At 47.7% G+C, this 14,499-nt stretch overlaps 1 protein-coding gene across 6 annotated transcripts in view; it reads right to left on the reverse strand.

The window, feature by feature from the left end:
* LOC106600918 (pre-B-cell leukemia transcription factor 1) overlaps nucleotides 1–14,499 on the reverse strand; it is a 44,865-nt gene that overhangs the window by 3,761 nt on the left and 26,605 nt on the right. For 2 of the 6 annotated variants that reach the window (XM_045714946.2, XM_045714944.2), the window contains 6 exons: nucleotides 6,977–7,224; nucleotides 6,557–6,747; nucleotides 6,295–6,430; nucleotides 5,815–5,971; nucleotides 1,660–1,787; nucleotides 3–89 (listed from right to left, as the gene is read on the reverse strand). In XM_045714946.2, coding sequence (XP_045570902.1) covers nucleotides 3–89; nucleotides 1,660–1,787; nucleotides 5,815–5,971; nucleotides 6,295–6,430; nucleotides 6,557–6,747; nucleotides 6,977–7,224 — 947 coding nt within the window. The remainder of the gene's footprint in view (nucleotides 1–2; nucleotides 90–1,659; nucleotides 1,788–5,814; nucleotides 5,972–6,294; nucleotides 6,431–6,556; nucleotides 6,748–6,976; nucleotides 7,225–14,499) is intronic. The other 4 variants (XM_014192699.3, XM_014192697.3, XM_045714945.2 and 1 more) reach the window with 3 other exon arrangements.

A 14,499-nucleotide genomic window follows, 5' to 3' on the forward strand; every position in this document is an offset into this window, starting at 1 on the left:
ACGTCGAGGTGGTGTGGGGCGTAGAGGGAGCTAGAGGTCAGCTCCTCATAGCCTGCCGTCAGGCGTGTAACATGGTGCAGGGTATCCACCTGGACGGAGACAAGACAGGCGCCATCAGCTACGAGATGCATGCACATATACACACACACACTTTCCTTGTTTTACTATTCTTGTGGGGAGTTTAGGTCCCCACAAGGATCGAAGAACACACACACGACCTGGGTTCAAAAAGGATTTGTTTCCTTTCAAATACTTTGAGTGCATTTGATTGGCACGGGCTTGGTTCCGTTGTGCCACGCAAGCGCAATCAAGTGCAGGAAATGTGTTTGGAAGATAACATACTATTTGAACCCAGGTCTGGGGCGCACACACAAACACGTAGTTGCACATCAATCAGGGCAAAGTCTCACACAAACACAGGTGGGAATTAAAGGAACTTTAAAAGCTTCCACAAACCTCTGCTGTATCGGTCAATGCAAAAGTAGCATGGCTCTTGGTTTGGACTGCTGGTTCCCTATGAGCTAACTTCTCTGTACAACCCTGACTTTGCGTTCATACACTATCCATCTGCCTCTACTATCACAAGCCAATAGCTATGATTCATTGTTCATTCCAAGATTGATGAGATGAAATGATTTCTACCTATTTAAAATTGCACAATGTTGTATTCAGTTGTCACTGATGGAATGCAGAAAATGTTGCCTACCATCCGGTTAGTCAGGGAGACTCAATTGCATTCGTGTCCTCTCTCCACCTTCTCAAAACCTATTGGATGAGAAAGCCAGCGGTCTCGCCCCTCTGACATTCTCCTCCAATGGGTTTTGAGAAGGATGTGAAGGGAGCGGAGACAAAAGAGTCAAGGCAATGCAACTGAGGAATTCCCCTCAGCCGCTGACACTGACCGTCCAGGCTAACCTCAGGCTGTTTACAGCAGAAATCTGTGGATCCTCTTCAACAACACCGCTGGCTTTCTCAACAGCGGAGGGCAACAACAACAGCAGAGTAATGGGGAGTGGGGAGTGGGGGGGGGGGGGCCTTTGGCTTCCATGGTGACAGGATGGAGAGAGATGGCCATGGGCTGGCTGCTTCCCAAATGGTACCATATCCATCAAAAGTAGTGCACTATATAGGGACTAGGGTGCCATTTGGAGAAGCAAATGTGGACATAGACGAAATGGATGGATAAATAACTGGGGGAGAATGGTAAGGTAGGTACACCAAAGGCTTAACTGAAACAAGGTGGAGAGAGGGGGAGGGCCAAAATGCACCTGAGGCGTGTTTCTCTGCTAAGTGGAACGAGGACAGCTGCCACAGGGGGTCTTGGGTTGGGTGTTTAGGGATCAGGGGTGAGGAGAGGGAGGTGGGGGTCATCATAGCTAGGAGGAGCTGGTGTCTAGGGATGTTTGGGTCACTGGTTTTGGGGTGGTAAAGTCCCGGAAACCTCCCCAAAATGCCCTGTTTTTTGTTTAAAGAAATCTTGTTTGAACAAATTTCAAGATTGCCTTCACTATTCCCTCCCGATTCCAGAAATCCTTCAACCAGGATTGTGAAAACCAGGACATTTTGTGAACATTACAGGAATTTTGCAAACCTATAGAGACTGGATTGGAGGGAGTCGTAGCATTGAGGCAGGCTTTCCTAGAGGTCCTCAGTGCCTACCTGGGGCTGCAGAGAGGGGGCGATGTTGAGGACGGCCTCCCCAGCCCCGTTGAGGTTCGAGGGGTGCAGGCCGAGGTAGGCAGCAGCAGCGTCGCCTGCATGAGACAAGCTGTATGACCCTGACGACCCTGCAGGCAACACACGCTGTGTCAGCCAATCAGGCATCTCAGTGTGGCTCTGTCAGTCAAATCAGGTACCGCAGTGTGCCGGGGTCAGAGATCACAGTTCAACCAGGAAGTTAAAAGTACACTGGCTTTTGAAAAGAGACCGTCATACCCGTGCTCACAACCCGTTGGCTAGTGTTGAAAACATGAGGATCGTGGACCACAGTCAGAGTGTTTAGAATGAGGTGAGCAACGATTTTAGTCGCTCGTGACACAGCCTTCTGGGTACCAAGATGATCCAATACATTGTACAGCTAGATCCTCAATTTCCACCTTCCTCAAGTTGTTGTGAATGAAGAATGAGGCTAGTGCAGGAGAATATGAAATAGCCAAACTATAGGGCCAACTGCAACTTTCTTGATCGAAACGGACCAAAATCAAGACAAAACAAATGTCTTATTACATGAAAAAAACGGCGGTCAACATTTTCTTTACACTATAACAAGTGAGCGTCATAAAGTGGAATTCAGACATTTTTAGTTGTTAAGTCTTGAGTCCGAGTGCTGACACTCGACAGTCCACCAGCGATCTGTAATCTTACTGCAGGAGAGGCAGACCATGGAAATCGAATCCAGATAATAGAATAGATTTCTATGAAGCAGACATACAGTGCGGCTCACAATGACAATGGTACATCACCTACCTGCTCCTGTCTGCTTCCTGAGCAAATAGGGGTAGCTGGTACATACGTGTGTGTGTGTGTGTGTGTGTGTGTGTGTGTGTGTGTGTATATATATACACACAGACTACCATTCAAAAGTTTGGGATCACTTCGAAATTTCCTTGTTTTTGAAAGAAAAGCTAATTTTATGTCCATTAAAATATCAAATTGATCAGAAATACAGTGTTGACATTGTAAATGACTATTGTAGCTGGAAACGGCAGATTTTTTTTATGGAATATCTACATAGGCCCATTTTCAGCAACCACCACTCCTGTGTTCCAATGGCACGTTGTGTTAGCTAATCCAAGTTGATAATTTTAAAAGGCTAATTGATCATTAGAAAACCCTTTTGCAATTATGTTAGCACAGCTGAAAGCTGTTGTTTGATTAAAGAAGCAATAAAACGGTCCTTCTTTAGACTAGTTAAATATCTGGAGCGTCAGCATTTTTGGGTTCGATTACAGGCTCAAAATGGCCAGAAACAAAGGACTTTCTTCTGAAACTCGTCCGTCTATTCTTGTTCTGAGAAATGAAGGCTATTTCATGTGAGAAAATGCCAAGAAACTCATTAAAATGCAAATCATTTTATAACATTTTTGACATGCGTTTTTCTGGATTTTTTTGTTGTTATTCTGTCTCTCACTGTTCAAATAAACCTACCATTAAAAGTAACTTTTTTCCCCTCACTGTGTGTGTATGTGTGTGGTTAGATAGATATATAGATCTATATATCTATCTATAGATATAAATAAATAAAATAAATGATGGGCAAAAGACCACACACTGGACAGAGGAACTCTGCCTAGAAGGCCAGCATCCCGGAGTCGCCTCTTCACTGTTGACGTTGAGACTGGTGTTCTGCGGGTACTATTTAATGAAGCTGCCAGTTGAGGACTTGTGAGGCATCTGTTTCTTAAACTAGACACTTTAATGTACTTGTCCTCTTGCTCAGTTGTGCACCGGGGCCTCCCACTCCTCTTTCTATTCTGGTTAGAGCCAGTTTGTGCTGTTCTGTGAAGGGAGTAGTGCCAGATCTTCAGTTTCTTGGCAATTTCTCGTACAGAATAGCCTTCATTTCTGAGAACAATAGACTGACGAGTTTCAGAAGAAAGTTCTTTGTTTCTGGCCATTTTGAGCCTGTAATCGAACCCACAAATGCTGACGCTCCAGATGCTCAACTAGTCTAAAGAAGGCCAGTGTTTTTGCTTCTTTAATCATAACAACAGTTTTCAGCTGTGCTAACATAATCGCAAAAGGGTTTTCTAATGATCAATTAGCCTTTTAAAATGATCAACTTGGATTAGCTAACACAACTTGCCATTGGAACACAGGAGTGATGGTTGCTGATAATGGGCCTCTGTACGCCTGTGTAGATATTCCATAAAAGAAAAAAGCCGTTTCCAGCTACAATAGTCATTTACAACATTAAAATGTCTACACTGTATTTGATGTTATTTTAAAATGGACCAAAACAAATGAGCTTTTCTTTCAAAAACAAGGACCTTTCTAAGTGACCCCAAACTTTTGAACGGTAGTGTGTGTGTGTGCGTACTGTACACTAATGTGAAGGTGTTCTGGCTGCTACATAAAGACAGACAGCCAACAGGGTGACTGTGGGAGTTTGCAGTAGTAGTAAGATAAATAAGTAAGAAATATATCATGTTAAAATGACGACATCAAAAGAGGAAGTGGTGAAATTGAACAGAAACCATTCAGAAAGAAAAAACTACATTTGTTAGTGAATTGGATTTATAATCCGATGGGGGACGATGGTCATTTCCTACTAAGAGTTATTGCTTAGGGCAATAGCCCAGCATCTAAGATACTGCTGAGTCAAGCTACATTTATCCCTGAAAATTACCACTTTCTACAACATTAAAGCAACTTTTAACAAGGAGATTATCAATCTGGTCCAAAATAAGATTTGGTCTAAAAAAAAACTCCACTATAGAAAACCTGTGAGAGCAATAACATCACAGCAATGCATCAGGCACCAAACAAGCAGAGGAACAGAATAAAAGTCAGATGGAGAGCCAGACAGACAGAGGCAGACAGCCAGCCAGCCAGCCAGCCAGCCAGGCAGGCAGGCAGGCAGCCACGCACGCAGCCAGCCAGCCAGCCAGCCAAGCACGCAGCCAGCCAGCCAGCCAGCCAAGCACACAGCCAGCCAGCCAAGCACGCAGCCAGCCAGCCAGCCAGCCAAGCTCGCAGCCAGCCAGCCAAGCACGCAGCCAGCCAGCCACGCAGGCAGCCAGCCAGCCAGCCACGCACGCAGCCAGCCACGCACGCAGCCAGCCAGCCAGCACGCAGCCAGCCAGCCAGGCAAGCACGCACGCAGCCAGCCAGCCAGCCAGCCAGGCAAGCACGCACGCAGCCAGCCAGCCAGGCAAGCACGCACGCAGCCAGCCAGCCAGGCAAGCACGCACGCAGCCAGCCAGCCAGGCAAGCACGCACGCAGCCAGCCAGCCAGCCAGCCAGGCAAGCACGCAGCCAGCCAGCCAGGCAAGCACGCACGCAGCCAGCCAAGCACGCTCGCAGCCAGCCAGGCAAGCACGCACGCAGCCAGCCAAGCACGCTCGCAGCCAGCCAGGCAAGCACACACGCAGCCAGCCAGCCAGCCAAGCAGCCAGCCAGCACGCAGCCAGCCAAGCACGCACGCAGCCAGCCAGCCAGCCAAGCACGCACGCAGCCAGCCAGCCAGCCAAGCACGCAGCCAGCCAGCCAGGCAAGCACGCAGCCAGCCAGCCAGGCAAGCACGCACGCAGCCAGCCACGCAGCCAGCCAAGCACGCAGCCAGCCAGGCACGCACGCAGCCAGCCAGGCACGCACGCAGCCAGCCAGCCAGCCACGCACGCACGCAGCCAGCCACGCACGCAGCCAGCCAGCCACGCACGCACGCAGCCACGCACGCACGCAGCCAGCAACGCAGCCAGCCAGCCACACACGCAGCCAGCCAGCCAGCCAGCCACGCACGCAGCCAGCCACGCACGCACGCAGCCAGCCAGCCAGCCACGCACGCAGCCAGCCAGCCAGCCAGCCACGCACGCAGCCAGGCAGACAGGACAGACAGCAATGCAGACAGGACAGACAGCAATGCAGACAGGACAGACAGCAATGCAGACAGGACAGACAGCAATGCAGACAGGACAGACAGCAATGCAGACATTGTCCTCATTCCGTGTATGTGGTTCTACACTACTGCCAGTGTGTATGAACTGTAATGTGTGTGTAATAGCATGGACCTCAGCTGATTGGTGTGGGGAGGACGGGTGATTGAGATGGATGGAGGGGTGGGGGTCAGGGGTGGTTGGCAGGGGCACACAGTACCTGAGTTGGGCGTCGCCGGAGAGTTAGCCTGGCTAGCCTGCGCCGACACACTGGCAGCATCCACCGCTGTTTTAACTGCGTAGAGGTTCGCTTCCTCCTGGAACTTACCAATGTTCTTCTTGTACCGTATTCTCTTGTTGCCGAACCAATTAGAAACCTGTGGGGGAGACGGACAGACAGTGTATTAGTCAGTGTATCCCCTAGATGTCTTTCCAGGGGTGTATTCATCAGTGCATGCCGTAGCAAAATGTTTCCCCAACGGAAAACGAAAACAGGCGGTTCGTACTGGAAATGTCAGGTAGTCCATCCTTGTTTCGGTACATTTTCAGTCACCTGACACTTTCAATTGAAACCAAATAAAGGTAAATTATTTTAGGCAGGGGAACAGACCCCCCTACCTATACATTAGAAGGGGATAAGCTGGTTTCAGTACTGGTAAGTCCACTGGCAGCAGAAGTGTGTGGTGCAGTACGGTGGTACCTGGGAGACAGTGATGGCACACTTCTTGGCCAGCTCTTCTTTAGCCTCCTCACTGGGGTAGGGATTGGACAGGTGGGAGTAGAAATACTCGTTCAGAACCTCTGTAGCCTGCTTGTTGAAGTTACGCCTCTTACGCCTGACAGAGATATTGATACGACACACACACAAAGTCAGTCAGACAATATTCATCTCGGAACAATTTTAAAAAGCCCTGCAGGTAACAAATTAAATTACTGCAAAACTCTGAGAAGCACAGACAGACCTGGCGTCGAGGAATCTGGAGCGTAGGATCATGACGGCCTCGCAGGTGCTCTGTTTGAGCTGCATCTGGATGGAGCTGAACTTGCGGTGGATGATGGCCACCATGCGCTCGATCTCCTTGGGAGAGATGGGCCGCGTGCGACTCTGTTCCCTCAGCAGGTTCATCACGTGGTTGGTGAACTCACTGCATGCCTGGGGTGTAGGGGCGGAGGAGGAGAAAGGGAGGAGGAGGAGGATGAGGAAGAGGGAGAAATGGGACTATCAACACAAATTTTCAAACTTAAATTCGGTCCAGTTACACAAAATAACACAAATTCTCAGGAAAACACTCAACTTTGAAGGAGAGAGAGAAATGCGTGTGCGGTTTTTCTCCAGCTTCGATTGGTAAATCTGTGTAAACGCGTCTCCCTCGCTCTCCTACCTGTTCATATTTCTCTAGCTCAGAGTGGTAGATCTGTCTGATCTGGGCCAGCTTGGCTCTGTAGTCTGAGTGTTCGATGCCTCCGTCGGCGCCGGGCGACCCTCCTGCTGCTGCTGCCGCTGCCGCCGCTGCAGCCGAGCCCCCGCCCTTCTCCGGGCCAGACACGCCCTCGGCCAGCAGCATGTTGTCCAGACGCATAATCTGGGGATCTGGAGGGTCCTCATCCTGAATGCCTCGGATACTCAGCACTGGAGAGGAGGCGAAGAGAGAGAAATTCAATATATCAAAAATCAGGCATTAAGGATAAGGGAACACCGTGTCTCAACTGCAACGTCATTCAGATCCAACCCCTTATCCGACCTTAGGCACTTGAGGTAGATCTGAAGAAGTCGGATAGGTATAGGCAATATGGTTATAACACTCTCAGATAGGCCAGGTAGAATGTTTGTCATACTGCTTAGGCTAAAGGCTTCTCCTATCCAATTTCTTTCAGATCTTTAGAAGTGCCTCAGCTAGGGGTTGTTTCTGGACTGGGGCCTTAGTACTGAAAAAAAAAAGTTTCCAAATAGGCATTTGGTATTTTCTCTACCGGAGAGGATGATTATTCCGGGTTCCAGCCGGTGCAAGGGAAGGGAGGACAGTAGGACACTTCATCAATACTAAAACCTCAAGGAGAAGAGCCGAGCTGTCAAAACAACCCTGTCAACTCTCTCTCTCGAGTCACTTGGCTATGAGTCCCTAATGGCATCCTAAAAGTAGTGCACTTTAAAAAAAAAGGGGGGGGTTAGGGTTCCATTTGGGACGCAGAAGATTCTTCGAGTGAATTCTAAAATTAGCAGCACCCTATTCTAACACCAGGTGGCAGTGTGGCGCCTCTGTCAGTGTCAGGCTGCCAGTACAGAGCCGAGAGAGGCAGGCAGCAGCAACATGAGGCATGGGCAGAGTAATGGGAGTGCATGTGCTGTCACTGCAAGCTCGGCTGGCCACAAGTACAGCTTTCAGCCGCTCTGCTATTCCACTGTATTAAACCCAGGACCTCTGTCAGCCCCCAGCCACACACTCATCTCTCCCTCTTACAGATAGACACCCACACACAGAGGCACACAGTACACACTCAGACGCGCACACAGGTGCAAACAGACACGCACATTGCTCTCAATGCACAGACTCCTAAACACAAAGACACTGACTCACAGCCTTTGTTTTAACACCATCATGCCGTACTGTACATTGTCCTGCAACCTAACGCTGTACATCTCGGCTTGGTTTGGCTCAGTAGTGTGAAAGGGGTAGAAGAGAACTGTAGCATTCCTGTATTAAAGCCAAGACCAGTAACTCTCTCAGAGCCTGTTCTATCCAACTTACTGTTCTGCTGTTCACAGTACAGGAATATATACTGAACAAAAATATTAAAAACGCCAGATGTAAAGTGTTGGTCCCATGTTCATGAGCAGAAATTAAAAGATTGCACAAAATGCTTATTTCTCTCCAATTTTGTGCACAAATGTATTTACATCCCTGTTAGTGAGCATTTCTCCTTTGTCAAGATAATCCATCCACTTGACAGGTGTGGCATATCAAGAAGCTGATTAAACAGATTATGATCATTACACAGGTGCACCTTGTGCCAGGGACAATAAAAAGGCCACTTAATGTGCAGTTTTGTCACACAACACCACAGATGTCTCAAGTTGAGGGTGCGTGCAATTGGCATGCTGACTGCAGGGAGGTCCACCAGAGCTGTTGCCAGATAATTTAATGTAACATTTCTCTACCATAAACCGCCTCCAACGTTGTTTTAGAGAATTTGGCAGTACGCCCAACCGGCCTCACAACCGCACACGGTGTAACCACACCAGCCCAGGACCTCCATATCCGGCTTCTTCACCTACAGGATGATCGGAGACCAGCTGATGAAACTGAGGAGTATTTCGGTCAGTAATAAAGCCCTTTTGTGGGGAAAAACTCATTGGACTGGCTGGGCCTGGCTCCCCAGTGGGTGGGCCTATGCCCTCCCAGGCCTGCGCCCCTGCCCATTCATGTGAAATCGATAGACTATGGCCTAATAAATGTATTTCAATTGACTGATTTCCTTTTATGAACTATAAATGAGTAAAATCCTCAAAATTGTTGCGTTTATATTTTTGTTCAGTATATAAATGTGTGTATGTCCAAGGGGCTGGGTCCAACAGGACACATTTCCCTCTTGAACGGATAAATAAAGTATTTTTGTTAAAGCCATACCTAGCAGCTGTTCTGTACAGCTTACAGTTCTGGAACAGAGGAAAGACAGGAGATCATTTTATTTCTACCAGCTTTGTCCTCTCTGGGTTAACACAGCCATCGGAGAGAGTTCACCTAAACAGTAAATACATCTGGGATATTTCCTGCAGCTCAATGTTAAATGATACAGGCCTATCCATTGATTCTTGAAACGTATACACAACCTAGTGGCAGGGCCTGCTGTTGGACTGGAACACCAACTCTGGATTGGGGCTTTAACATGTAGTTACTGGACACGAGATAAAAACAAATGTTTCCACAATAAAGTCAATATCCTTTCTGTTAGTGTACTATTTTAAAAGTGTATCCTATCAATTCTGCCCACTCCCCTCGTCCCCGCATCCCCTAAACAATGGTCTCCCTCTCTTCTCTTAACTTTCCCTCCTTTTCTATAAACTTATTTTCTCCCCTGCTGTTGCTCTCTTTTTCTTGTTCCCTCTTGCCTCCGTTGTTTTCTCCATCTAGATCCTCTCTCTGTTCCCTCTGTTCTCCCCAAGACGCATTCCTTCACGGTTGCTCCCCCTCTCTCATCCCCGCTCACCGCTCAGGAATGCAGCAGACCCAGCCGACTGAACTAATGACCCCGATTGGCCCATCTCCCTCTCCACTCGCAAAGCTAAACTTTAGTACTTATAGGCTAGGTAGAGAGAAAGTGCTTTTACGATGTGTACGCAAACTATACACCTACTTGCTAAGTTTTCTAGAGTTGTGTGTGTGCTTGTCTTGAGTAGATTGTGTTTTAAGTGTTAGGAGGATTAGCCTATCTTGTGTGTGCTCTCCAGTAAGTCTGTAGCGTCCAGACTGTGTGTGTTCGCGCGTGTGTGTAGGAGTCCCGTCCCAGACACTGTTCCAGACGAACCATTTCCCGATCCAGCAGAGGCAGCAGACAGTGCAATACACTGGAGGCCCAGAATATTCAGACGTCGGCTCAAAAAACACAAAATAGTATTTGTTACCTACCAAATACTTTTAGCTGTGCTTGATTGAGCTCATCTAGACCAACAACGTCAATGGAATAGTCCCAAAAGGTACAAACCCCACCCATCTAGCACTCCAGGCAAAACGCACTTCATCAGATAAAAGTATTTGCTTTTGGTCAGTTAGTGTCATACAAGGATGCAGTGGTCATAGAAGGATTGACCGACAGCCCAAGAGGTCAACCATGCCTCTCCGGGTCTTCCCCCTCCATCCTGCCCCACCTCTCTGCTCACACACACACACACACCCTCCAACCCCACCCCCCCCCACCTTTCATTATTATAGCCCCCAGCTGTAGCCCCTAATGACCTCAGATTCTCCTAATTACTCCAATTATTAAGCTGTGATTTCTGACAAATCGCACACATACACATCTATTAGGGCCTACGCACTCAGTACTGAGCAGTCGTAATGCATTTTCCAATAACGCAATAAGGAGCTGGTGTTTGCGGCCACAATACAATTACATAGTAGAAAAACACAACAGCACCCTAGGTTGTGTGGCATTGAGACAGGCAGCGAGACGAGAGGAGAAGAGCTACAGCCACACTATGAAATATTCAGGCTCTCCAGCTGGGGGTTTCCACTGCATACATAATCCTGAAGCTCATTCCTGCCTCACAGCCAATATCGCTATGCACACAGGCTAGAACGCAATTGTGCGTAGTAGGCCTAGTAGGTAGCGCGCAGGTAGGTAGGTACACACTCTAGGCCCCTCAAACTCAACTGGACCTCAAAGCCAGTTCCACTGCATTTTTTTTCTTCTTCCATTCTCCATTGTTCCCCTCTAATCAGGGACTGATTTAGACCAGGGAAACCAGGTGTGTAATTAATGATCAGGTAGAACAGAAAAGCAGCAGGCTCCGGACCTCGTAGGGTCAGAGTTGAGAAGCCCTGCTCTCGGCCTTCATGTGTGGCAGGGTGAGGTTGAAGGCCACCCTAACAGACCAGCAGTGTCTTCAGTACATTAGGGGGAGATGCATGTACCCCGAACACATTCAGGCCTTCATCCATCCCTCAGCTCATGGCACACACACACTTTTTATCCCACGTCTGTCTTCTCTCTTCTCTCGCTCTGTCCTGCAACCCCTTTTCACTCTCGCCCCCCCCCACCCCCTCTCCTGTATCCCCCTTTCTCTCTCGGCACCCCCCTCACTCCAGCGCCTCTCGCTCTCCATTTCAGTTGAGTTCTCCATGTGAGCTGCAATCCCTCATGCTGTCAGCCCCCACCTCTCCATCTCCTCCTCCTCCTCCTCCTCCTCCTCTCCCTGTAGACAGACAGGATTAGCATTTTAATTGCCTCAGCTCCCTTGGGTATTCTCAGCCTTCCACTGAGGGAGCGAACCGGGGAGAGAGAGAAAGAGAAGGGGGGGGGGGGGGGGGAGAAAAAGTAAGGATAGAGGGCAGCCTAGAAGAAGAACCAAGGAGAATTGGAAAAACAAGGGAGTCACAGGAGGAGACTTAAAAGCAGAGAGGCAGAGGAAGAAGATAAAAAAAAAATGTAAAAAGGCAAGAGGGAACAGCAGAATAAGAACGCTTCAGAAATGCTCCTACTACTATACCATAACTGGATCCAGAAGAAAAGAATGGTCCAACAGGAAGGAGGTTCCAAGCTACATAACCTTCAAAACAAGAAGGAGCTGCATACAAGTCAAGGCTTGACATTCTGGCGAATTCGCCATCAGCACTAAGTGAAAGTCACTGGCCCAAATGAGAGAAAAAAAAAGACTGGTCTCAATGCCAACTCACAGAGAAGAGGAGGATGTGCAGTAAACCCTTCGTGAAATAAATTCACTATTAGCAAAGTTCCCAGTCTATGACTAGGTTGAAAATGATAAAAATATCAAATATTTTCAACCTAGGTCTATGACACCCATAGACTTCTATAAAGGAGTACTCTGTCATTCGAAATTTGATGATGAAAGCAACCTAGTGAGCATTCTGTGGCATCAGAAAGGAAGAGTGTAAAGTAACTCTGGGCCCCGGGAGGAAATTGAAGACTGTTACTGAACCCACAGGTTGAATTAGGATCCCCATGCTACAGCGGGAGTCGTCTGACTGCTGTCTGGAGTACTAGTCCTAATCCAGGGGTATCGTCTACCATTTTCCCCTCCTCCCTCTAGCACAAATAATAACATAGCCCTGGTGTAACAGAGGTCGGGAACCACACTCAGATGTTTTTTTATTTATTTAACTAGGCAAGTCAGTTAAGAATTCTTTCTTATTTACAATGGACGGCCTACCCCGGCTAAACCCTAACACTGGGCCAGTTGTGCGCCGCCCTATGGGACTCACCAATCCCAGCCTGGAATCGAACCAGGGTCTGTAGTGACACCTCTAGCACTGAGATGCAGTGCCTTTTAGACCGCTGCGCCACTCGGGAGCCCTGATGACGACGACTTACCTTGCCTGAGACCTGAAGACTTCCAAGGCTTTCGCTCAACAGGCTCACAGTCTTGAGACCCGGGTTCGAAACCCAGTCGGTCGCGTGCAACAGCAAACAAGCTGTACAAAAAAGGTGACGCTAGCGGTTCATAAGTAAGTAGGGAGGGGAGGGCATCGTGACATCTTTAGCTACACAAGTTGTCAATTGGGGACCACATTCGTTCCGACAACAGTTTTAGTCTATCGAGTGGTACTTTTTGGAGAGGGGCAGTAGTAAGCTGTGGATGTCTCAGGTCCTGCTTTAAGCAGCGTCTGTGGTTGTGTTGGTCCTCTTAACTGAAACCCTGTGGCACACACCCAGGTACACACACACACCCAGGTACACACACACACACACACAAAAACAAACAAACGGTCACACAAATGGTCAGTGTGCTTCCTTCCTGAGCGAGGGAGTGGTGAGTGGTCAGTGTCAACACCGTGTGATGAGGGGTGTGAATGGGGAGATGTCCCGCCCTGGGCAAACACAGCGAATACCATTAAGCATGAAATCAACCCTTTGTTAACTAGAGACGACAACTATAGAAACCAGAGCAAATCAGGGACAAAAGGCTTAAATCAGATCTAGGCCTATAAGGCTCAACACACACCTCCTGTTCTCAGGTGCTCTATATGAGCCTATACCATCCAACACATTCTCCATAATAAGCATCCACTAGAAGAGCAGCAGGCATGAGATGAGAGGAGGAGTGAGAGGCAGGAGGGTATTTTAAATGTTTTCCTTTATTTAACTAGATTAGTCAGTTAAGGACAAATTCTTATTTACAATGACGGCCTACCGTCACTCGAACAAGGACAACGCTGGGCCAACTTCTCGCCGCCCTACACGACTCCCAATCACGGCCAGTTGTGATACAGCCTGAAATCGAACCAGGGTCTGTAGTGATGCCTCCAGCACTGAGATGCAGTGCCTTAGACCGCTGCAACACTCAGGAGCCCTCCAAAGAGATTAGGTAGATGTATCCCTTAAAGCGGCCGTTGTCCCTCTATCCCTCCTTCACTCGCTCTCCTAGTGTTGTCATGACACCTGAATTTTGACTGATACCAGGTTTAGTATCAAAATACCACGTAAAAAAACCCCAACTCTTATTAGCCCCCCCCAAAAAAAATATATATATTTTTTTTTTTAATAAAAAAAAAAAAAATAAATAAAAATAACAGAATTGCACTTGACGCAGACAGAAACTCTTCTACTGCTCTGAACTCAAAAGATGCCCAACGCTTGAACAATCTAATTGTAACATCACATTTAAAATGTAAGTCTATGATTTGATATTTGATAGAGCAGTCTGACTGAGCAGTGGTAGGCAGCAGCAGGCTCGTAAGCATTCATTCAAACAGCACTTTACTGTGTTTGCCAGCAGCTCTTCGCAATGCTTGAAGCACAGTGCTGTTTATGACTTCAAGCCTATCAACTACCGAGATTAGGCTGGCAATACTATAGTGCCTATAAGAACGTCCAATAGTCAAAGGTATTTGAAATATTCAATAGGATTGTGTGCATGCATAGAGTTATTGAGCTTGTTTTCATTGATTTCATGTGGCTATAGATGAAACAATTGGTTTCCCTTCCATTTGGGACTTATTTTATTGTACTGATCAACAACATTTGCATAGAAGTTGCAATCTCTTCTTCAATAAAAGTTTGCACTGTCTCTTTAAACCCAGTAATGATGTCATTCATGACGAGGCACACGCCCACACAGTCCGTTGAGGTCGTGAGAAAGAGACATGACAGGCGAAGGGGAAAAGTTTCTTTGGACATGGGGAGACGATTAAGTTTTAAAAGTTTTTGGTGACAATCATCATATTTTGCG

Source organism: Salmo salar, chromosome 03 (assembly GCF_965601325.2).
Source record: "Salmo salar chromosome 03, fSalSal1, whole genome shotgun sequence".
Lineage (NCBI taxonomy): Eukaryota > Metazoa > Chordata > Actinopteri > Salmoniformes > Salmonidae > Salmo > Salmo salar.